Genomic DNA, 24,763 nt, shown 5'->3' on the forward strand with positions numbered 1-24,763 from the left:
CCAGCATCTAAAGATGCTTTAAATATCTTGCTTTCATACCAACTGCCCGCTTGTTCCAGCCGGTTCAAACAGTCGGAGCACCTGAGCGGTCACATCGCCGGGCAACGGACAATGCGGGAAAATCCCGGGTGGCTGCTTATTTGAACGGCCATTTTAAAACCATCAGAGAAGGCACTTCTCTGAATTCATGCACGGAGCCTCAAGTCTGAAGTGACGAGCATGGACAGACAGAAATAAAGCTTAGTGTATAGCACAGAAAACTCAGGCAAAAAAAAAAACCCTCTACAGTCCTGTGTTATAGCTGACAGGTGGGTAGTTATTTATATGACACAGCTTTTATGAGTTTTATATTAAACTATTGTGCATTGATTCTGAACCAGATTTAATTCCTGCTGGTTCCGTGCACTAAGGTGTTGTTATGACTGCTCTGACAGCCTGATTTTCTCTTAGAAGACAAGGGCTAAGACACAAATTGTTGCTCTGTAGTTTTAATAATCCCACTGTTCCCACACGAACAAACAAACAAACAAAAAGATGATATAAAAATAAATCTTTGGGTTACTTTAATCGCCTGAAAATGTTCCATCAAGATGAGCAGCTGCACGGCAGGGGGCTGAATTCAGGCTTTGTCTGCGTGCAGCCTTGGAAGAGTGGAAGAGGAAGTCTCATCATCTCACCTGACGGCTCGGATGACCGACTTCACTGGGGGCAGCAAGTCCTCCACCGAGATCTCACAGTGACACCCCTTGTCGTCAAAACCATCCTCTGCGGCCATGTTGGACTCTGCTGTTTGGGAGACAGAAAGCAGAAAAGGAGCATTATTAATGTTTTTTATTTTTTCTGTTGAGTTCAGACCACTTTGTCACCGACGATGGCATTTCATAAGACTGCAAACGGCAGCACACTTCAAGAGAGCTCAATCAGTGCTACTGTTCCAAAACATTTCGCATGCAATTACAGATTACTCCCACCAACTCCTCAAAGAGCAGCAGATTTCTTCCTGCACAGCTGTAGAGAGGACTTTTTCTTTGAATAACCTGAACAATTCTGAATTCAAGACTTCATTACCCTTGATATTCTTCATTCGTGATCCTTTAAAAGTCCCATTGTGATACTGATGTTCAAAACGGCACTGAAAGTAAAAGGCCGAGTGATTCGACTGATTTGGTAGTGTAGACCTGTAGTAAAGAACAGGCTTCTGTTTATGGGCCTCCTGAGTTATAACACCCTGAAGAGGTGAGCAGAGGGTTACGCTGCAGCCTCACAGCTGAACTGCAGAGTGGAGCTGTTAGTTCAGTGTAACCAAATATTGTAAATGACCTCAGTTCGGCATCGCTTAGTTCACAGCTTGTAGGATGTTCGTGTGCTTACGCGTGACTCAGTCCTACAGTGGCGGTTAATGAGTTGATCCACTGAACATTTCACACTAAAAATAGCTGCTTGTTTCGATTCTAATTCGTACACACCGGAAGGGAAATGTTTCCCACCCTCTAACTCCTCAGCCGACCGACGAGTCAGTGACAGTCAGCCATCAGACGGAGGGTGGCCAACAAGCCAACTCGTTTGGTTTTGGCTAAGCTTGGCTATCGATTCCTCTCCACCAGCAGGCCTCGGCCAACTGGACGGCTCCAACGCCCCATATGGCTTCTGGAGCTCACCACCCCCACCTTCCATCTATCCATCAGTCCACCCACAAACACCAACTGGCCGTTACCCAGGAGGGCTTGCCAAAGCAAGGGAGTGCAACAACCATTAGCATTCCTTCACTCGGCGGGCTGAATTCGTGGCCAACTTAAAGGAACAGTTTGACTTTTTGAGGCAAAACTCTTGAGTTTCCCAAGAGAACTAAAGCATTTCTAATAAATGAGACGTGAACGTTGACTCATCAGTATGCAGGGGTCTTCAACGGTTTTCAGACCAAAGACCCACAAACTGATACCTACTGTATGTGTTCTATATTAAACTTGACCTAGTGCTATTTATAACTATACATTATTATTATAATTTTGCATTGAATATTAAGCTATTCACCTAACTGGTATATATGTAAATAACTGACAGATTCAAGTTTTAACTTTAAACATAGCTAAATTTAGGAAGGACAGTGACTCATCGAGCCATTTTGGCGTCTGCCATTCCCCCTGGGGATGTTATATGCGGCCTCGTGATTACCATCGTTGGTGGAGCGGGACTGGCTCTTGAGGCGGAGCGAGGGCCTGAAGCGCGTGCGGTCGTTGAAGCTCCAGCTCTTCTGCACCTTGGCGGGGCTGGTCCCCTCTGTACCGGCCTCAGCCACCGGAGAGCGCCGGTCGTTCATCGAAGACGTCTGCCTGCTCTTGATGCTCTGGCCTCGGGGGCTTGCCATCCTCACCCGCTCCTTGAAGCTCAACTTCTGGCTGAAATAGTGAAGGAGAGCAGTGCAGAGGGCAGTTGGAGAAGGAGGGAACGATGAGTGAAATGACAGACAGGTAAGGACATGTTAATAGTGTCAGGGAGACGCTACACTTTGGCCAAACTGTTCCCTGACTTGTCATACAGCAGCCATCATTCAGAACTTGATTTAATATTATGAAGGGTTGCAGGACCAGATGGAGAAAGGCCAGCATGCATCGCAGCATTGCTTCGCACAAAATGCAGGTTGTGGTTAGGTGTGATGAAAGTTGTAGTTGCTGCCCAGACGTGTATTAGATCACTTAAGTTAGCACGTTGCTAAAAGAAGCACACTGTTACAGCAAAAAGGTTTGTGGAGGCTCTCAGTCATGCAGGTCATGGTATATTGAAAAACAAGCTAATAACGGACGCTTCATCCAAGTAGCTACTTCAGTTCTAAAAGCCTGAACACGGCAGGTGGGCCGAGATATTGAAACTGGAGTCTCTGGAGATTAAAAGAAACAGGATCAAGACAGATTCCTCCTACAAGGGAGTATCTGTTTACTGTTCCAGGTGGACAAAATCCACAGAAAACCCCAGCTCCCCGCCAGCCTTTTGGAAGTGAAGCAGCTACTTGGATGAAACCCAACAAGTCTAGTTGTCTGCTGAAAATGTTACTCCGTACGTATAATGTGACGCAACGTAATGTAACGTGTCGCAAAAGTGCGTGGATGGAAAAATATGAAAATTACCCGCAAAACATGAACAAACCGAACAAGGAGGTGTAGAGAGAGTGAGCGAGTGTCTGATTCCCGTTTGTGCAGAACGGTAGCATGCAGAGTCGGTGCACGAGCTTTCAGGCATGGCTCATCTAAAAATGGTACCGTGTGCTAACCCTGACCACCTGTCAGTTCAACTTGCTTCAAAGGATAGCATCTGTGTCTATATGTTTGTCACTGTCAGCAAATCTTGCTAAGAAAACTATGTTTGTCAAGGCTCGTTATCTGTTATCTTTATCTGTAAGGTAGAAAATATATTTGAGTTGTGTTCATGGTAGTAAATGAATTGCCTCTATCAGATGGACAGAGCTTCTTGGGTAGTACTCATAGGATTTGTTGACAGTAACAAAACATGACGGCATTGCAAGTGACAGTGATATTAGTCTAAAGTGTGTGTGAAATAGGGAGTGACGCCTACAGCTTGGATGCAAAATGAGGAGGTGAGTGAGGAAAAACACGATGGCGTGTCCTGGAATACAGTTTTTATCTCTCTACGTCCAGAAAAGAATTATTCCACAGGATCTGATACAGAGAATGAGACCCTGCCATGATCTGACAGTTTAAAACAAAACCACAACAGGCAGAGGTAGCACATCGCTCAGGCAGATATCAAACAAAGCCATAGAGTCTATTGATATGAAGGCAACTGATGTCTCCCTGCAGGGTTTGCTGGCTCTGGCCTCTCTGAGGCTGCACAGCCTCCTACAGATACCCATGCACCAAGAATTAGTCAGCATTCCCAAAGAAAAACGTCATGGAGCGAGAGCAGAGATGCCGTGTACCTATTTTTCCGAGTGGTACACCTCCTCAGTAGCTTCTGTTTATTACTATGAATCTGACTAAAAACCAAGGGGAGATAGACACACGGTGATGTGTTACATGATGCACAAACAACAGAGAAAACGGTTACCTAACGACGTTGATTCTGGTGCTTCTTAAAAACCTGCCTGAGTCAAACAGCGGTTACGTGAAAGTGCTTGTCCTTTAAAGACGGCCTGCATGAAGTCAGTGAATCCTACAGTAGTGTAGCGAAGCTACCGCTAGCGTTTCAGTCTGTCAATCCGCTGACATTTAGAAGCAGCAGAAGAAGCAGAGGCAGTCTGGCTCAGTAGAGGGAAATGAACATCTACAGCAGCAGCATTTGAAAAAGGCTGCAATTTGGTGACTCACACTCTTCATGTCGATATCCCTCATTTAACTATGTGAATTCAGCCGGGCCATGGCAACAAGTGCCTGAATCACCAATGAGAGACCAGTAACCTTTTGACGGACACTTGCGGGTTCACTGAGGGTAATAAATGTAGATTTTCTTTTTCGTCTCTGCCCCATTTCACCTACACTTTTTGCCTCATATCTGTGATAGGTTGCAAATCTAGCTAGTAACAGATACTCTTGCGTCTCTGTCACATGAATTATTACTAGAACGGGACAGAAACTGAAATCTGTTTGATTTAAAAATGCTTCATAAGGTTAACATTTTAAAAAGAAGGCTAGATGGTAAATGGTGCGACAGTGTGCAGTTATAGAAATAGATATATAAAATATAAATTTAACTTATGGTAGTTAAAATGTAAAGCATAATTTTTATACCATGACATTCATAGAATTTGTATTGTAGTTTGTAATGTAAGTCAATAATAACAGAGACTAAATATCACGTTTCCTGGACGTGTGACATCATTAAGGTAAAAGACCCTTTTTCACAATCCAAGTGTAAAAGAAAGAATAAGTCCCTTTTAGTGAAACTGAGATTAATTATTTCTGTAGAGCAACGCCATGCAATGGAGGGATAAATGAATGTAAGGTACCTCGGGTGACTTCTAATCTCCCCCTCTCTGCGGGGGCAATTTGTTTGGGATGAATTCTTGCCCGTGTGCAGATGAGTCCCTAACGTTTTAACCCTCTCATTTTATTGACTCTTCTCATTGTGTGGCTCATCACGAGCACAGTGAGGTATTAGGTTCATATACAGGATGACTCCGGGCTTCAGGTTGATGTTGTGGTTTGCAGACAAACATTTACTCAGTGTTTCATAACTGCAAACACAACATATGACATCAGTCAGAGCCAGCAGCCGCCTGGCAAACCGTGCCCCTCTAAATGAACCTGAGGTATAAAGCAAACGCCCGAAGCACTGATGGATACGGATCACTTAGCAACACGGGCTCGTGAAAAATAAATGTGTGTGTGTGCGGCGCGCATGGCTTTTGTTCTAGTGCCTGCATGAGTTTTTTGTTTGTTTGTTTTTTTGGAGAGAATCAATAAAAAAAAAAGAGACACTAAGTTAAATCAGTGAGTCAGAGAGAGTGCTTCTGTGAAAGCATCTGTTAGCGGCAACATCTATCATCATCACCCACAGACTTAGGCCCTCTGAGTTGGGGCGCGCCTTTACCGAGTTCACACGCAGAAGCAAGAGCTGGCAGGAGTGTCCAACAGACGGTTGGACATCGCTTGACATTTTTTGTGTCCATCATGGGGACATTAATAGCGGTGACTCAGCAGCTCCTCTCAGTCACTGTTCCCAGTGGTCACTCATGTTATTGCAACAAAAGAAATCTCTTCCGAACCAAGACACACTTTCACTTAGACCAGCGCATGTGGTCAAACTTATTTTAGTTCGGGGGGGCCATATCCAACACAATTTGATTTCAAGTGAGCCTTTATTTTCCATTTATCTTATTGCAAATTAGTGCATTATTGAAATGCTTATATTTAATAAACTTTTACTCCTTTTACAAAACATTTTTATTTGATTCTTAAGAAAAAATACGTAAGCTGCACATTGCTGCCATCTGCTGTTCAGTTCCTGGTCTCAGGGTTGTGTTATGTCTGCAACTTCTACTAAAATAAATTAGGAACAGGTGCCAATTTTATTGAAAATTTTCAGTTATGTAATTTTCGCACTTTGCAAATTCACCCCGCGGGCCAAATTGGACCCTCTAGCATGCCGGTTTTCGCCCACAGGCTGTATATTTGACACCCCTGCTGTAAACCAGCCTCGCAAAAGCTATGTTTGTTGAACTGATACCTACAACAGTTAAAAAAAAAAAAAAAAGGTCATGTGACTAGTACCTGGAAAAGTGGATTTTATTTCTCTAATCCATCACATCTTTGGGTTCAGTCTCTGGGGGAAACACGAGGGAGCATGTGCAGTTTGCTCGTTTTGGGCCAAGCAATATTTACTAATAATATATTCCCATATATCTATGTTTCGCTGAAGGGATAGATCATAGTGAGACATCCACAGAGAGCTACATCTATCCCTGCTACAGATCTCCAAACTCTAACAACGCATTTTATTGCCCTTCAGCTAATGTTTTTGTTTTCAAACACAAACCTTGATCTATTTAGAGAAACGTCTGTTCTATCACTGCTCAGCACCAAACCAACAAAATCAGGAACTAATTAGGAGATAAAGTTAGGCTAGTGAATATACCGACTAAAAGTTAGCAGCTAAAGGAGATGGTGGAGACCGAACCACAGCCCAGTAACCTCAATAAACACTGGTTAAATCAAGGGTACTAAAAAATGTAAACACTGAAAATCGAACATCAAAAGTCACAAACCTTGTGGTTGACTCCTGGTCCTTCCTGCAGTTTACAGATGAAAGAAAGAAAAATATATATATGAGAGGGAACATTTTCATACAGTCGAGTGTTTAAAAGACAGAACAGGTGCTTTTGCAGGTTTGAGCCCCTTTATTACAAATCTCACAGACTTTACAAATCATGCTGCTTTGTTTTTACCATTGACTTCCCTTCAGTTTCATACAGTATTAATTAATCTGTTCGCATGCTTGTATGCAATCCATCAAAGTGAACATCCAATATGGTGATTTTCAAACAGGTGTATTTTCCACAAATGCCTCTATGCTAATGTGGTAGAGATTCTGGGAAATCTGTGTGGGCGCAGAATAAGCTCTTCTTAATGCATTTGGCCACATTTTTATTATAATTTATTTATTATTCTAATTTTAGTTTTTTGTTGTTTTCAAAGCTGCAGTGTCCTGGTGTAAACCATTTTGTTTGACTCATTGTTTTCCTGGATCCCTGTGAGGACAGAACCGAACTATTTTATATATTTTGCGTTATTTATATACCTTATGTATTTTTTCTACTTAATCTTTTATTCGTAGAAATATTGGAAACACTAAACTTAATTCTCTTAATTCTCCCTTTTCTTCTTTGCGTACTGATGCTACTAGATAGTGAATTTCCTACTGACTCCATAAAGTATCTGTCCATCTATAAAGAGAGGGACGTCAATGGGAACAGCAGGCTAAAATAGAACAGAATTGTCCTTTAGCTGCAAACTAATGTCCATCGTTCTGGACTGCATATCTCAAGCACATTGAAATAGCTGTCTGCTTTTCAGTTGTAAAACATTAGAATGGAAATCAATGGTTTTGTGGTCTGTATGGATTCATTTAAAAAAAAAAAGTATTAAGAACATGTGATTTATAGATGAGGAGCTAAAACCTGCAATGTTATTCTTCAAATCAGTATGATAACATGTCTCAGTGCAGAGGATGTGAGGCTGGCAACACATTTATCTATAACATGCATCTGAGGTGGAACACGAAGCGGGCTGACTACAAACATGCAGCACAAGAAGGTGGTGACGTCATCACTTAAAGGAGTGTCTGTTTTGCGGATTAGCTTGATCGTGACTGTGTGAATGTAAATGCAGCGCAGACAGTTGTACCAATATTTCCAGGCTCCACACATGGGTGTTAGTGCATAAGTGCAAAATGTTCAGCCTCCAAACAAGAGAAGCTCTCTAGTTCCTGAATGCATAAATGTTGGTGTTTGGATCGGTCTGCTGACCAGAGGGCTCCTACCCCCTTTGTCAAGCACTTTACTGTTGCTATTCGCTAGACAAACAACTCATATATGTACATTCTTCAAAACATATAGATGCAATGTTGCCAGGAGTGGGTACAGCAGTGGACAACTTAAAAACTGAAAACTGGTGAAAAGAATAGGGATTTTTAGTGATTATTATTTTTTTGATACATGTTTATTCATTCAAAAGGTACAATGAAATACAATAACAATTAGGGCTCATTTACATATGTTTCTAGTAGTTAGATTAAAACTATAACTAGGGCAGAGGTACTGCAAGGGGGTCGCAAAATCTTCAGTTCCCCATTAGTTTGGGGTCCCTGGCCTGAAAAACGTTGGAGACCCAAGAACTAGAGGAAATGTAGAGTCAAAATAACATTTGCAACGGTGCATTGTTAATATTGATAATGGAGTTATCAATATAGTTTTCAGTTTTTACATTTGATTCCCCTGTACTCCCCTTCCCTTGTTGACTATGTGTCTTAACAGTTTTAGAAGGATCACAATTACTAGTGCTAATGCTAACTACGTCTACAAGTTTTCAGCATATTTCTGTGGGAGTGGACCCCTGTGCGGCTGTAATTAGTCAAACCTGGCAACAGTAACGCGGTGAAGATGAGACAAAGGGCAGGAGCCCTCTGGTTGGTGGTCAGCAGACCAATGAGAAGGCTGACAAAGGGCCACACAGCATTTGTGCTAGTCATAGTCCAGATAATCACAAGGAGGTGGCTCGTTTTACAAAAAACTCAGTAGATGCGTTGCCGCAAATTGAAAATAAAACTTGACTGGCTCACTGAGACCATATTTGATAGAATAAATAGAAACGCAGTGATGTAACTGCCGCCTCAAAGTGACAACGGGGAGAGTCTCTGGCCCACTGAGCACTCAGCTCAATTTTAGTCAAACACAGAGACTCAGTGGTTACTGAGGATGAAACGTCCGGTAATAGAACGGCAGATGTACTTCAAGGGCTGTTTAAGAAATCAATCTGTTTCATATCTTGAGATTAACGGAGCCTGGAAATGATTGATCCTTTGGATAGCTGTGAACCACAGTTCTTAAGAAAAATCTATTCATTTGTTTGTTTATTAAAGGAAACAAAGCAAATATCTACAGAGCAGGAAAAGCGATATATTAAACACATGTCACCAATTTAAATGTTTCTAAATGTGTAGAATTGAAGTGCAGAAAAAAGATGGAACAGACACCAAATGCAGACACCAGCTGCCATAGTTGTACCTACTTTGTAGGGCTGCAGGTATGCAACGCCTTCAAGTGAGGCTTCCAGGTAGCAATGGAAACCGAGTTCTCATCAGCCGCATAACTACGCCAAACACACTGCATGCAGAATACACGAAACCAGAAAGAAGAAGAAAGAGGACACCCCCCCCAAAAAAAAAAAAAAGATAAATGGAAGAAAAATCAAGAGGAAGTTCAGAGGAAGAAGGAGAGGATGAGGAGAGCAGAAAAGAAAAGAAATTAAAGAGCTGATTAGTGAAAACAATAAAACTGGTCACACGTCTGTGGCTGGGCGGAGGTCAGGCATGGATACATGCCTGTGGGAAGGCAGGAGGCTCTCATAGTGCCGCCATGTGGCGTCCAGGTACGGCCTGGTGCTGTCAGTGGAGTAATAACGCCACGCGGCCTGGTACAACATGGGGACGCACAGGATGAAGAGGAGGATGAGACGAGAGGAGGCGGAGGTCAGGAAACGTGGAAATAGGAACATATGATGGGATGAAAAGGCCAGAGAATATGTGTGGGAGGAGAGTAGGTGAAGAAGAAAAGAGAGCGTATAGAAAATAGACGAGGAGGACCGGGTGAACTCAGGGTGAAATAAAGAAGATCAGGCAGCAGACAGGAAAGAGATCTGGGTTCTGGGTTTGAACACAAGAGTGTTGAAGGGTCAGACTGAAGACGAGGACGAGCAGAGCTACACGCTAACAGCTTTTAACTGGCTAGTTTCAGAGATTTAGAGAGTCCACAGGAGAAAAAGGGAACATTTAAGGTTTTCAATCACATTTCGTACTGTGCAGATATTCAGTTTACTTGGGAACCGTGTAGCATTCCTCTAAATTCAGTCTTTAAATTGATACCGCGATTCACCATCAGCATTAATGTTTGTTTTTTTTTCCACAGGAAGAAATCAGGATGTCTGGTTTACCTGGATGAGGTAAGCTGCTGGGTTTCTCCTCTTCTCAAAGTGCTTCTGTCTGTGCTGCTCCTGGACCTTCAAGGCAAAGCCTGAGCCCAGGATACCCTGAAATGAGGAAAAGATAAAACCTGTTGGCTTCACTTCACATTCACAGGGAGGTATCAATAATAGAAAAAATAAATAAATAAATTCACTTCATTCTTCAGGTTAGTATGTCAGTTCATTGACTGAACTGGTTTCAAATGAATGTAATTACAGTTATCAGGTTATGGTATGCGCATATATATATATATACATATACACAGAGCTGCTTAAAGGTATTTGCAGCCCTTAGATTTTTCTACATTTCAACAATGACTCAAAACATCTGTGGATTTTCACAAAAGACAAAGGAATAGAAAAAAATCACACAATACTGCATGTATATATGTATATATATATACATATATGTATATATATATACATATATATATATATATATAGATATATATTATATAATATATATATATACATATATGTATATATATATACATATATATATATATATATAGATATATATATATGAGGTGCAAAAGTAAGTCTGCATATGTTAAACCTTACGCAATTTGTTGTTTTTATGAATAACAGTAAAGCTGCATCGTTTACAGTAGTCTCCTCTGTCTGTTATTGGTGCAGGGATACAGGAGTTTTAAAGCCAAGACTTCATTGATTTGGACCTTTACTGATCCCCCACAGACATAGTGGGATGCAAACCTGTGGCTTTTATGGTTCCAAGGTTAATATAATTATATGTTATATTATTATACTGCATCATAATATACAGAATCTGGTGAAAGTTTGGACACAGTTTCTCATTCAGCGTTTTTTCTTCATGTATTCCACATATGTAGAAAACAAAAAACAGAATATATGGTGTACTTTAGGTTTAAGTGTGCCTGGTCAAGAGTTAAGCTGTGGATCCTGACACCATCAGTTGCGTTTTGCAGAGGTACTGCTGGTACACAATCCTCTGCTGTGAATAGTCCTGTTCGACTGCTGTTGCAATCCGCATTATGAAAGGAAGCACTCAGCTAAGTAATGACAGTCTATCATTACTTTAAGACGTGACGCTCAGTCAGGCCGGATATTTTGACAGCTTTGAATGTATCCTCCAGTGCAGTAATGAAAACCATCAAACAATGTGATGAAACTGGCTCTCAGGAGGACTGCATAGACAGCGCATGGAAAACAGGACCGTTTGGAAATCTACCTCCAAGGTGAAGATATTTAGAAACACTGTTAGCACTCCTGTCAATAGTCTCTAAAGAGTCCCTAAAGTGAAAACCCTAATAGCAAAATCAAAGATCTGAAATCCAATTTATAAACTGGTTATGAGAAGAATGAAATGACCTCAGTCTTATAATAACCATTTACTGCTGAAAAATGCTCTCGGAGCATCAGGGAGAAATGAGAGACTCACTGCTGGCAGAGCAAAGAAGGAGATGCCAAGGAGGGCGAAGCCCGCCGACAGCATCCGTCCTGTCCACGTCTTTGGCGTCTTGTCCCCGTAGCCAATGGTCGTCAGGGTGATCTGTAAAAGAAAAACAAATGACTTATTATCCGGTGATGCTTGGATGGAGCCTCCAGCATGTCATACTGACACATCCAGTCATGTTAAGTATGAATTAAAAGTGCTTCCCAGAAAAAAAAAAAAAAATGGCCAAAAGGACGTGATAGAGGAGAAGCTGGTCTGGAGTCTCTCTGGTACCTGTTACCAATAAGATGCTATATTTAAGAGACAAATTGCCTACTGCTGTCTAGATCTATTCAGAGCCAACAATAACAACAATTTTTTCTCCCTATTTAGCTTCTGAGTGCATCATCCTCATCTACAACCGCAAAAGCAATGTTCACGCTGCAGGAGGATAAATGCCAGCAAAAGAATGGCTTATAACTCCCTATAATGCCTAAATGAATTATTTATTAAGCATTAGTTAGTTACAGTTTATTAAACATGTTAAAATGTTATTTTGTTTTTTCTTGCCTTTAGCAAAACATTAGGAGGCTTCACCTGCCATAGACCTTAGTGAAACTTAATCTGCTGGTTACAGACTAATCTGTTTGTGTCTGTGAGAATAATGAAGCCGCCTCTGTGCCTTCTGGTGAGCACTGCTCACTGGATGTTTTGTTTTTTTCTCCCCCTTTTTACACACTGCTCTACTCTATCGTACAGAAGCCAGATTTGAAATGATGCTTTTAGGCGCTGCAGTCTCTTCTGAGTGATTCAACCTGTGTGGAGGTTTTATAGGAGCTGTCTGCGAGGCCTTGATTTCAAGTACACCAACGAAAGCCTGTGGCTGAAATGTTTATTCCGCCTCTTTGAAGGAGAGTCAGCGTGTTCTTGTTTTCTGTTATGTGCGACACCTTTTTTCGCGTCAGCCGGGATACAATCGGAGGCCATTTCGCCAGTATTACACCTCTGACTAAAGATGGTACTACAATGTCTAAAATAAAGAAGTTACAATGAAAGAAGAAACCAAGTTAATTGTGATTATGATTCATAGTGACGGTACTTAACACATAAAAATATAAGCACTGAATTAAAGCATTCACATGTGCCCAGTGAAAGCCTGAAAAAGGGAGCATTTGGCACCGTATTGACTATTTAATGACAAATAAGCCTGTCTGTGTGGCTTCGGCCCGTCTGTCAGCACAAACAGCCATCTATCTGCCTCTGTGACTCGGCAGACTGATCACCCCCCATTCAGGCTCTGACTGTCATGCGTGACACTGGCTATTTTGTGTCATTATGAGAGTTTGGGCTTGTTTAAAAACGGTGTTTAATGGAGCCGCGCCGGGCTAATGTTTATGGAGGAGCTGTCAATGCGCGGAGGCAAAACTGAACGAGAGAACGTAATAGGAAGGACGTTCAGTATCCAGGGCAGTACACGTCTATCTGAAGAGGAACACATGTAATGTAAAAAAAAAGTTCACGCGATGCAAAGAAGTGTGCAGTTTAACTCATCATTTCCCCCAGGAGTCGTTAAGAAATCCTGTCAGGCAGAGATAAGGGTGAAGATATTCCTCCAAACTTACCGTGCCCCACCACAGGGCGTCAGCGTAGGTAGCGAAGTCCTTGTTGAACTTGTTCTCCACCAGGTAGACGAGGAAGGAGGAGAAGATCAGGACCAAAAAGCCGATGTACCAGGCGGTCACCAGTTCCTGCAGGCAGAGGTCAAAACTGATATTCAGAGTGTAATCATGGAAAAGGAGAATTTGGTTAATGCGCTCCAGACAGCGTAAATCTGCCTCTTTGGGAAATGAGGACAAAAACTTTTTAGTAAATCAACGGCCCAGGACGTGATGCATGTGGATGTTGTGACCTTTATTTTAAATCTGCTTCAGTCACTTCGTAAATGAATTTTTGAGCAGACAGAGAGGTGAACGCTCTTCATGGGAAAGATAAGGAGTGTACGTGAACGGATTGTGCATGCTGCTGGTGAGCTGTGTGATCTGCTGAGATGACCTCTGAAATCCTGTGCTAGCTGCTGGTGTTTTAAGGTCTGCAAATTGAAAGATGGACCTGGAAATGAACGAACAGCACGTCCTACTGGATTAGATTAAGTCCACAACAATGTCTAGGCAGGCAGCGAGCTGATCCACGCATGAATGCTTGGACCTTAAAGTGTCGCCCTGTGTTGATTTGTCTTAGTCTTAGTGGATTCATCACTTCTGCCCTGATGTCTCACCAGCTGAGACAATTCTAATAGTTGCGTGCCCACTGTAAGTGTTTGATCTAGGGGGGTAAGTATGGTGTGTGCTGTGTGTCCCATCCATCCATCCATTATGTATGAGTGCTGATCCTTTTGAGGATCCCAGTGTGGCTGAAGCTTATCTCAGCTGTTAGGGGGCGAGAGGTGCACTCTGGACGGATCGTTAGTCTATTACAGGACTAACACAGACCTATGGCCAATTTGCAATCATCAATTACCCTAACAAGCATGTCTTTGTAGGAGGCATGCTGGGTATTCTGGCCAGGCCAGCAGGAAGATGTTTACCATCTCAATGTAAGGCCAGTGCTGAACTCTGCACAGTGACACCTGAGAAATGTGCCTGTTGTCATTCATATCATCACTATATTCTCAGACTGCACATTGCCATCACATTTTTTTTTTTAGTTACACCTGTCCTCCTGTTATAATCTGTGTTACATTAGGCATTAGATTCTTAAAGATTTGCTATGCGAAGTCCCACCCGTTCCCACAGGTCTGACCTTGCTGTGTGCGTACACTACAGAGCCCAGCAGCTTCCAGGTTCCTCCTCTCCGGTCCATCCGCACCATCCGTAGGATCTGCAGGAAACGCAGACTCCGCAGGACCGAGGTGGCGAAGATGTTGCCCTGGCTGCCCGCCGACACCACGGCCACCGATGCTATCAGCACTATGATGTCTGGGGAGAGGGAATCACACCAACAGGAGTAGGATTCTTAATAGCTCAAACCTGGAGACAAGACGTGGCTAATTGCATTTCCATGAACGCTCCAAGGGAAACGATTACATCTGAGATAAAGTAACAATTATAGGCTCTTATGATGAGGCTGCTTTGTTTAAAAGATCCAATGTGCACTGCTCCTGATACAGGGAAATTAAGTTTTAGGTTTGCGGCAGTTTATTCTGACTTAAACATCATTTAGATCTGCTGTCCTCATAAGTGGACAAGGGTCAATACAGTAATTGGTGTAAAAACACTACATTTCAACAGATAAATTCTACTGCTGATCAAGGGACAAAGTGGACAAGGTACAAAAATCTCATCAAATTTTACGGTTGAAACTTGTTTATTTACGTTTATTACCTTTTATAGTTTAATATGTCATGCAAATTTAATCTAATTCAATTAAATTTGAATTTAATTTAATTGTATCAATAGTAACAAGCTACAACGTCGCTAATTTCCTCGTTTGAGGACGCTGGGAGTTCATTGTTTGTAATTCTGTCTTTGCACAGCCATGTTCAGCTATTAAAATAAACAGTTTTTTTATATTTTGTTACACATTGGGTGACTTTACATTGAAATAATCAAAGTGTCCATATACGAGAACAACATTTTTTTTTTTTTTTTTATCAAAAACTTCTTCTGTTCAAAGATGATGCTATGCTTACAGTGGGGGAAATAAGTATTTGATCCCCTGCTGAATTTGTAAGTTTGCCCACTTCCATAGAAATGATCAGACTCTGGTTTTTATGGTTGTTTACTGGTTATGGGTATAGACAGAATATCAGTCGAAAATGCATAAAAAACACACAATCTAAAAGTTATAAATTGTTATGTATTTTATTAAGGGAAATAAGTATTTGATCCCCAAGCACAACACAAGTCAGTACTTTGTAGAGAAACCTTTGTTGGCAAGCACAGCGATGAGACGTTTCTTGTAGTTGGTCACCAGGTTTGCACACAGCGCAGGAGGGATTTTGGCCCAGTCATCTTTACAGACAGTCTCTAAATCCTTCAAGTTTCTTGGCTGCCTCTTGGAAACTCGGAGCTTCAGCTCCCTCCACAGGTTTTCGATCGGGTTAAGGTCTGGAGACTGACTAGGCCACTCCATGACCTTAATATGCTTCTTCTTGAGCCACTCCTTTGTTGTCCTGGCAGTATGTTTTGGGTCATTGTCATGTTGGAAAACCCACCCACGAGGCATCTTCAGTGTTCTTGCTGAGGAAAGAAGGTTTTTGTCCAAGATGTTACAGTACATGGCTGCATTCATTGGCCCCATAATGCGGTGAAGTTGCCCTGTACCCTTTGCTGAAAAACAGCCCCAAAACATGATGTTTCCACCTCCATGCTTAACCGTGGGTATGGTGTTCTTTGGGTCATACCCACTTTTTTTCATCCTCCAAACACGGCGGGTCGAGTTAATGCCAAACAGCTCAACTTTGGTTTCGTCAGACCACAGCACTTTCTCCCAAGCCTTCTCTGAGTCATTTAGATGTTCACTGGCAAACTTAAGGCGGGCCTGTACATGTGCCTTCTTGAGCAGGGGGACCTTGCGGGCACTGCAAGAGTTCAATCCATAACGGCGCAGTGTGTTGCCAACTGTTTTCTTGGTGACGGAGGTCCCAACTGCTTCCAGATCATTAACAAGCTCCTGCCGTGTTGTTTTAGGCTGCTCCCTCACCTTTCTCATCATCATCCTCACTCCATGAGGCGAGATTTTGCGGAGAGCTCCAGACCGAGGACAGTTGAGGGTCCTTTTATGGGTCTTCCACTTGCGAATAATGGCACCAATAGTTGTCACCTTCTCACCAAGCCTTTTGCTGATGGTTTTGTAACCTATACCAGCCTTGTGCAGGTCTACAATCTTGTCCCTGACATCTTTTGACAGCTCTTTGGTCTTGCCCATGGTGCTGTAGAAGTTGGAATGTAAGAAACTGATTCTTAGAGCAGGTGTGCTTTATATACATGACGAGTTAAGATCAGGAGTATTGGTAATTAGTTGACTGAGCATAGCTGTGTGCCACATGCGCACCAGCCAATCTGTAGGAGCCTGAATTCTAAGTGAATTGTTGGGGATCAAATACTTATTTCCCTTAATAAAATACATAACAATTTATAACTTTTAGATTGTGTGTTTTTTATGCATTTTCGACTGATATTCTGTCTATACCCATAACCAGTAAACAACCATAAAAACCAGAGTCTGATCATTTCTATGGAAGTGGGCAAACTTACAAATTCAGCAGGGGATCAAATACTTATTTCCCCCACTGTATACTTGCTATACTATGTTTCCTAGGTCCCAATAAACCCAAATACCTTGGAGAAATTAAAAATGCATTCCAAACAAAAGCACGGGTCTTTAAACGTAAAGGCCAGATGGCTTGCCTAAGTTTTATGCTAAGCTGCCTCAGAAACAGACAGAGCTGTTAGCACGCTGTGGCAAATGATCTCCTCGCTGTACGTTTGTGCAGACCGCCCAGCGCCCAGCATATTGATCTACGGCTTAGACAAACACAGCAGACCTCTGCAGAGCATGTTAGCAGTGATGGTGCATATGTTTCACATTTGTTTCTTTCTTTTTTCATTTCCAGTCAGCACATGTAAGTGCAGAGAAACTGTATGCGCTGCAAATTGTGACAGACAGAAACGCAAACAAAAGCCCCGACAGGCAGACATACACGTAGACAGATCGACCTCTGCGCAGAGGAAGTTCACACAGAAACCACACCGAGCAAATGAATAACATCAAACCCACAAAGAACACGGACAACTAAAGTAATGAGCTCCTGGACTCAAAGAGTAACATTTGTTTCTCCTCTTTCCCCCTCGCTCCCCTCTCTTTCATTGCAGTGACGCTCCTCCTGAAACCCTACCCTCGAGTGATGTTATTTAGTTCACTCTGGGTTTCCCTTGCCTTTAAACTGCCCCACCTGTCCTTCTGCTGAACCCGTTCTTTGAGAGAAAAACGCTGACCAAAGTGTGGCTGATGGCTCACACTATAAACCATCGGACCCACACTGGGGAGAGAAGAGGGGAAAGGTCGGCGGCACCATGAAAAATACATGAACGGGGGACCTGCAGAGCTGCAGAGGGTTCAGTCCCTTTGAAGATGCAAAGAGGATAAATGTTAAATGATAAATGATCTGAGTGTGTGGTCATGGTGCGCGCCGGCCGACTGTCAGATGTGAGCTCAAACCGGCGGAGCACGCAAGACAGGCCGGTCTAACAATAGCCGTGAGTTACACAGCTTTAGGCGTAACTCTCTCGTTACAAACCACCGTCCCCCACACTTTTCCCCCATCACTACGCCTGTATTTATTTTATCTGAGGCAGTCTGAGCGTGAGAGACTTGACTAGCAAGTTAGGACGGGGGAGCAGTGACAGGAGGGGTGAGAAAATCAGCTTTAGGATGGAAATATCACAGGTCTGACTTCCCCAAGTTTTCTGCTTGCACAATACACAATGTCACAATACATGACTTAGCGATGCACATTTCCGGAGATCACTTGTTTGTGGGCCTTTGGTGTGAAGTTAGCGCTCGCTAGACGTTCAAGACGATTTTAACGTGATTAGTTGCAATTGTTCTATTTGATTCTACTTTGCAGTGAGGTGAAGATATGCCCTGCAGCTTCCTGCTGTGGATGATGCACCAGCTGACCCCGTTCACTGATTTGAAGCCGATTTCTCTGAAGGAAGGCGAAGAGGAAGATTAACATTTTAGATTAAAAAAAATACAGCGATGATGTGGTCACATGCAGGCTCACACTCAGACCACGCAGTAGCAGAAGATAGACAAAGCAACAAAAGAATCTCCAGTTAAACTCACAATACCAGCATGGTGTGCCTATCACAATATGAGTCTGGTAACATTTGGTAGCAGGTGGATTTCAGCATGGGCCAAGTTTTTAACCCATAGAGAGAGAGAAAAAAAAGCTCAGCGTTTTTCTGCACTGATCCATCCATTCATTCACACAGTGTTGTGTACGCTGGCTGTTACTTGTGTAGCGCCAGGGGAGCAAATTGCGGGTTAGTTGCTTGCTCAAGGCGTCTCAGCTACAGACACAGGGGGGATGTGAGCCTGTGAAGCCTCGGTCCCAAGCTCCCTCTACAGCCACTACGCCCGAGAATAATCAGCTCCCAACAGACTGGCACCAGACCAACTCTCTGCCACAAAACATTTGCAAACGGGATGATCTGGGCTTCTGTGCTTTTATAATACTGACATTTATTGACAATCTAATCAAAAGTGTGGTATGATGAGGGTGATTAATGCAACAGAGACAAACACATTAACTCTGTATCATATCACTGGCCTCCATACTTGAGGACTAAGCCATGTGAATGATAGCAGAAGTCCTTCAGGCTGTAGAGTGAGGAGGAGTCGGTCCTCAGGGAGTGTTTGGTTGAAATGGGCTTTAAACGACTCCAAGAAAAAAATCGCCTGTTTACACCACTTATGGTGAAATTCTGTTTAATTCACGAGTGCATTCTGGTCTCTGTGGAGCTCGGAGACAGTCCTATTCGGACTAAAAAAAGCTTCTGATATCAAATAGTATATCACTAGATTCAGCAAATATTCACAGAAACTTCCTTTGGCAACAATCGCTCTGGCACAAATACGACTGCGTGGCAGTTCTTAGCCAAGCTGCTTACATGCGTCTTTGATAGCGAGTAATTAAGGAACCCCGCTGCCACAAATAAACTGTGAACTGAATTTCCATCTGGCACAATCAAATAGCAAAAGCGATGATTTACTGTAAAAAAAAGATTTTAGTGGCTTCACACACACACACACACACACACACACACACACACACACACACACACACACACATCTATATCTATATCTATCTATCTATCTATCTATCTATCTATCTATCTAGATAGATAGATAGATAGATATCCTTTTTGCTTATTGTTATTATTGCTTATTTATTTCATGCTCAAATAAACTTTAATTCATTCATTCATTCAACAGGCTCTGATGACGACGCGCCGACATTCACTCACTTTTTACCAAAAAAGACTAGAAGCCTTGACGCACTTTATTCATCGGCCTCTGGGAGTGAAAACAATGTTCCTCGAAAGGTTATGGTTTGCTCTCCAATTACAGCGTTAGGAACTGCTGCTGCTGCTGCTGCTGCTGCAATATTAGGGTTTTGAAAACAAACATTAAGCTCATGATCTTCTGCGTCAAATTCAGGTCAGTCTTTCTGTCTGTTCACGATGTGGATGTTTTAGAAAGTCACGTCTAAAAGCAAAATACTGCAGCTGTGATTTTACATTATGTATATCAAAAAATGATACACCTCATTTATTAATCATCTTTCAAAGCCACAAATGCATGATGGGACTCATCTGCCATTTTCTACCTTAGACCTATAGTGCATGGTTTTTCTAATGCACCCTCATTTCCTCGCTCTTACTTAACATTCACTCTTTTGTTTTGTTCAGAGAGTGACGCCGGGAGCTCACGGCACACTGCCTGACCTCGGAGCTCGGCTCTCCCTCCCCGCTAGAACCCTACTGTACTTTCCAAGAGGCAGCAGAGAGATCCATGTCTAAACAGTGGAAAGAATAAAAGGCAGTAAATGCAGCCTCATTACGTAAATGCTCTGTGCTCTTATGTGCTCTGACCGCAGCTGAAAATGACACCGGCAGGCTATGGTCGATAGCGTGCTGTGGGACCGTGCTCCCAGAGAGGACAGCAGCAGTCCACTGCTGGGCAAGTAATCGGCACGAATGGGAAGCAACAAGAGACGGGGAGCGACGGAGAAGAGCCTCTTTAAAGGGAATTATCTGTGACATTAATGGAGAGCAGCTCACCTATGACACAGAAGGGCTTCCTGGCGAAGCGCAGTCGACCCTGCCATCCTCTGTAGCGACAGCAGCATCCCGCTGACCAGATACGAATGATGTACTCCAATCCAAACACCACAATCATCACAAACTCCTGTTGAACAAGACAGAAACAGCTGTTGTATTTGGAGAGAGTTGACTGATGAGGGACTAAATGTGAAGCTGTTGACAGATGCAGTTGAGGACGGCTGATTAACAGTAGCTCCAGATGCAGCTTCCCGGACATGAAGCATCTGTTGCCAGCGTCAAGGTGTCGCAGGCCAGCCATCTACATGTACGGCACGGCCGCTCACAAGCTGAGGAGCCAAAATATGTGGGAAATGTTTGCTGCGACCTCGTAGTGGGCGCTCAAGATAAACGAAAGAGGAGCCGTTCACGAGAAGCCGCTGCTAATCAGTGCAAATTATCTCTCTCGTTATCGGATCTCTTTTAGTGAATGATCTGATCACTGGTCATCAGACTGATCTGTTTAGCTGGACTGAAACGTGCGTGATGAATATGTCATTTTAAATGAGTCATAGCAATTATCACATTCCTCGAAGCACAGGGCAAGGAGGAGGAGGAGGAGGCGCATTCCTCGAATCTCATTTATTCATTAATCTGAAATCTAATCAAAGCTTTAACTCATTTTATAGCCTCACTCTTAGTCTTGCTCATCCAGGCGGGAAAACACAATTTTTTTTTGTGGCTCCTTACGCTGTATTTTTAGCCGATTTAGTTCTTAGAAACTTAATCCCTTCGTTACGTATTTTTTTATTTGGTCGTGAATCGGAGGAGGCTAGCTCCTTGTTTATCCAAAAGGTGCTTAAAAAAGGCAACTGGACTTGTAGAACTTTCTTCTTAGCAGCTAACCCACCTGTTAACCATGTGTCTAGCATCACGATTGGATCCTACACTGTGCGCCTTAGTCAGATGTATGTTTATCTTGTTCCTCCTGCCGCTCTCTTCTCTCTCTTTGCGTTAAAAGGGAGTTTTCCTTGCTACCGGTGCCTCAGTGCTCTGTTCCGTAAAGTGTCTCGAGACAATTTGTTATTGCCCTTTTGGGAAATGAATGGAATTTGCAACCAGAGTTTGTGCAGCAGTGACTACCGGGGTGGAGACAAGTTATCAAAGTCCCGCCTTGATACGAAGGCCAAACCATCTACCGGTATATTGGAATTAAGTAGCTGATTTATAGTTGACATTTGTGGACGTTTGCCTCATGTGTTGTTTGATGCGGTGGAATGAGGCACCTTCAGAAGATTTAAAGGATCCAACCAAGCAGCACATACAGCGGGGGGCTGATCGGTTCATGTTGCTTATTGGTGTTGATCTGTCACACTTCATGACACATTATTCATGCAATATTTTGTCGTCAAAATGGACACCAGACTGACAGGTAATTGTGAGTGGTAATGACTGAGATGGGTCAGCTGTTAATGCACACACTGGTTCAGCTTCCATTAGATAACAGATGGAATTAACTCGGTGTGATTTGTGAAATGGCAGCTACAGCGGGAGGGCCAATCGCGTGGAGAGAGAAAAAAAATTACCTCTCCTTTGTGTTAGATGCTTTTAAAAAGCATAAGCTGAGTCATACGCAGTCCTTTTAAAAGCAGCTTCGCTCTCATGCCTTCTGTCCTTCCAGACATTCTTTCTCAAGCTGACTTTGAACTCCATTTGGTGTTGTTAGCACTTAGAGCAAATTTCCTGTTGGAGGACAGACTTTCAAACGAATGATGCAGAAGACTGAGTCTGTCATTTATGCTTCTGTCCTAAGGTCACACCCCGAGTCTCTCCAGCAGTCCTTATGGGTTTGTGTATGAACACACATGCAAACAGTTTTTTGTTGCCCACTCAGATGGTTTTAGTGTTCAGATTTTTTATTTTTTTTTTCCCAAACAAGGAACTAGAGTGGAAGCATCAAAAAAGCATCATTAAAGGATAATTAATCTCCATAATCCTCATGTGGTACATTTTCTCACTATTCCAAACAGTTGTCAGTTAAAACAATTAGCACAAACGTCCATTTTGGCCCATTTTACTTCTTTAGTGCAGATGGTGGTTATTTTGCATGGCCGTTTGTTGTACTTTTATATTAATATATTTCATAAAAAAAAAGGTTTAAACGCTGTGTTTAGACATTGGTGAAGGCAAGAGTATTTCTTAAATCTCATTTTACTGTTTTGTTGTATTTATTTACACCTGAATACACATTGTGAGTTTGACACTGTGCATAGAGAAACTTAATTATATTGTATCATCTTGAATTTCATATAAGACTATACTGAACAAATGCTTCAGTGTCATAACTTTAATGTCTTTTTGAGCGTGGAGGATATTTCTTCAGCCCGTTCAATCACTCTCATCAGATTCATATTTAATTATTTACACAGACAACAAATAAATTGATTTGATCTGATGTATGTGTGTAGATACAGTTTGTACTAAAATATCAGTCGATACAGAACTTCATTGACAATAAAGGAGCATAAAATCTGCTAGAAACATAATAGATGACAATGTTTCTTTTCTTACTCAACTCCAACACGGAATTTGATGTACAAGCCCAAAAAGTTTACACAATATCAACGTTGTTGTCCACGTGGATTTGAACATTGCTAGAATAAATGGTTGTTTTGGTACCTCCATGTTTGTGTTACTTCTTTTACCTGACGTGGAAAAAACATGACCTCTCAGTCTGGTTGAGAACTCCAGCCTGTCCTGACTGAGGTGCTTACATGAGACAGTTTTAAGTATATGAATACTGGAGGCAAGCCATTTGGATTTCATAGAGAGTTTCTGCACGGCGCTCAGATGACATGTTTGACCACACCGCTGTAACTCTGTCACCACATAAAACCCACCCAAATGATCTCAGTGGCCCTGCAGATCTTTGTCAGAGCTGCTAACAGAGCAGCTCTCTGCTCTCTGCCACAAAACACTGTGGGTGAGGGGTACAAATGTAGCAGGGTGACAGTTGGTGTTGCCAGATTATTTAAGGAAGGATAAAGTTGACCGGTTGAACAAAATTTGGGCTGGTTCTGGGATCATTTTGGTGCTTTTTCTTCCTGAGTCACTCGGTCACTCAGACTGCTGTATGTGCATGTAGATTTTCATTAGACTGAGCTGGTAACCATTATATATATCTGTCAGTCTGACTGGATTAAAATTGTTATGTTTCAAGTCAATACAGAACTTTTAGAGCAAATACTGACAGTGTACAGTAGATTTTAAATGGCTATACATAATTGAAGTATCTTCCAGTTGGACGCTAAACCTGGTAAAGACCAGTCTGTGTACACACACAGATTTGCAGTGAGCTTGCGTTAGCCGCTATGCTAAACCTGTCCAGTTTAATGGTCACGCGTGGTCATGTGTGGCGTTTAATAAGGGGATTATCTTTTTACATGTTGGCGTTCCACCTTCTTACCAGAATGAGTAGACAGCTGGAGGAGAAGTCCTGATGAGCAGGGATACTGGAGAACACAGAGAGGACCAGGCAGCTGAAGACCAAGATGAACCTAAGCAAAACAGAGAAATCTGGAATAAGACAACATCACCCAAAACACATCCGCACACACTGGTTTCCACCGGTCACAAACGGGCCATTGATTACAGAAAACTGTACACTAGAGTGGAATTGTTCGCTCTGTTTTTCTGTGTGACAACCTCTTGAACTCATTCTGGCATTGAAGGAAGAGCAGAACACAAACAGCCTGGCAGCACAGAACTTATTTCCTCTCTGCAGTGAACCGTGAGGCCTGCTATTATTCAATTTCCTGAGATATCAAGTTAATCATGCTTGTTTGTGCAACATGATTTGCAAGAAACAAGCAGTGAAACTGCGGCTACTGGAAAACAAGCAATATCCGACCATTTCCACACTCCGACCGTCGCTCCGTCCGCCAGGAAACTGAAGCCTTCCATCTTCATAACCAGGTTTTTTTTTTTTTTTTTTACTTTTTATTTCCATCATATAAATCTTCCAAAAACACATCGCTGTCTGAAATATGAGCTTTTGAGTTACGGTGGCTCCGGATGCTAAACATTTAGAGCACATCTGTGTTTTATCATCTCAGATCTCTTAAGACTGCTGGAGAAAGCTGGGCAGACATGCTGTGTGTGTGCTCTGTTTTAAGTGTTATACTCAAAGAAGACCAGCCTTCCTCGATTAATTCATTTGTTTTCACATTTTTGAAAGACTTTACATTCTTCACGAATCTCATCCACAGTTCAGCATAGCCTCTTATAGCCAGAGACAGGTCTTATTAGGGATGTCCCGGTTTCAGTATCAGTAT

General features: G+C 42.4%; 1 protein-coding gene across 5 annotated transcripts in view; it reads right to left on the reverse strand.

Moving 5' to 3' along the window:
* kcnq5b (potassium voltage-gated channel, KQT-like subfamily, member 5b) overlaps positions 1–24,763 on the reverse strand; it is a 109,274-nt gene that overhangs the window by 6,638 nt on the left and 77,873 nt on the right. For 4 of the 5 annotated variants that reach the window (XM_047575523.1, XM_047575531.1, XM_047575514.1 and 1 more), the window contains 10 exons: positions 23,896–23,986; positions 20,451–20,577; positions 14,401–14,576; positions 13,224–13,349; positions 11,608–11,718; positions 10,158–10,253; positions 9,237–9,331; positions 6,716–6,739; positions 2,173–2,396; positions 678–786 (listed from right to left, as the gene is read on the reverse strand). In XM_047575523.1, coding sequence (XP_047431479.1) covers positions 678–786; positions 2,173–2,396; positions 6,716–6,739; positions 9,237–9,331; positions 10,158–10,253; positions 11,608–11,718; positions 13,224–13,349; positions 14,401–14,576; positions 20,451–20,577; positions 23,896–23,986 — 1,179 coding nt within the window. The remainder of the gene's footprint in view (positions 1–677; positions 787–2,172; positions 2,397–6,715; positions 6,740–9,236; positions 9,332–10,157; positions 10,254–11,607; positions 11,719–13,223; positions 13,350–14,400; positions 14,577–20,450; positions 20,578–23,895; positions 23,987–24,763) is intronic. The other variant, XM_047575539.1, reaches the window with a different exon arrangement.

Source organism: Mugil cephalus, chromosome 2 (genome assembly GCF_022458985.1).
Source record: "Mugil cephalus isolate CIBA_MC_2020 chromosome 2, CIBA_Mcephalus_1.1, whole genome shotgun sequence".
NCBI lineage: Eukaryota > Metazoa > Chordata > Actinopteri > Mugiliformes > Mugilidae > Mugil > Mugil cephalus.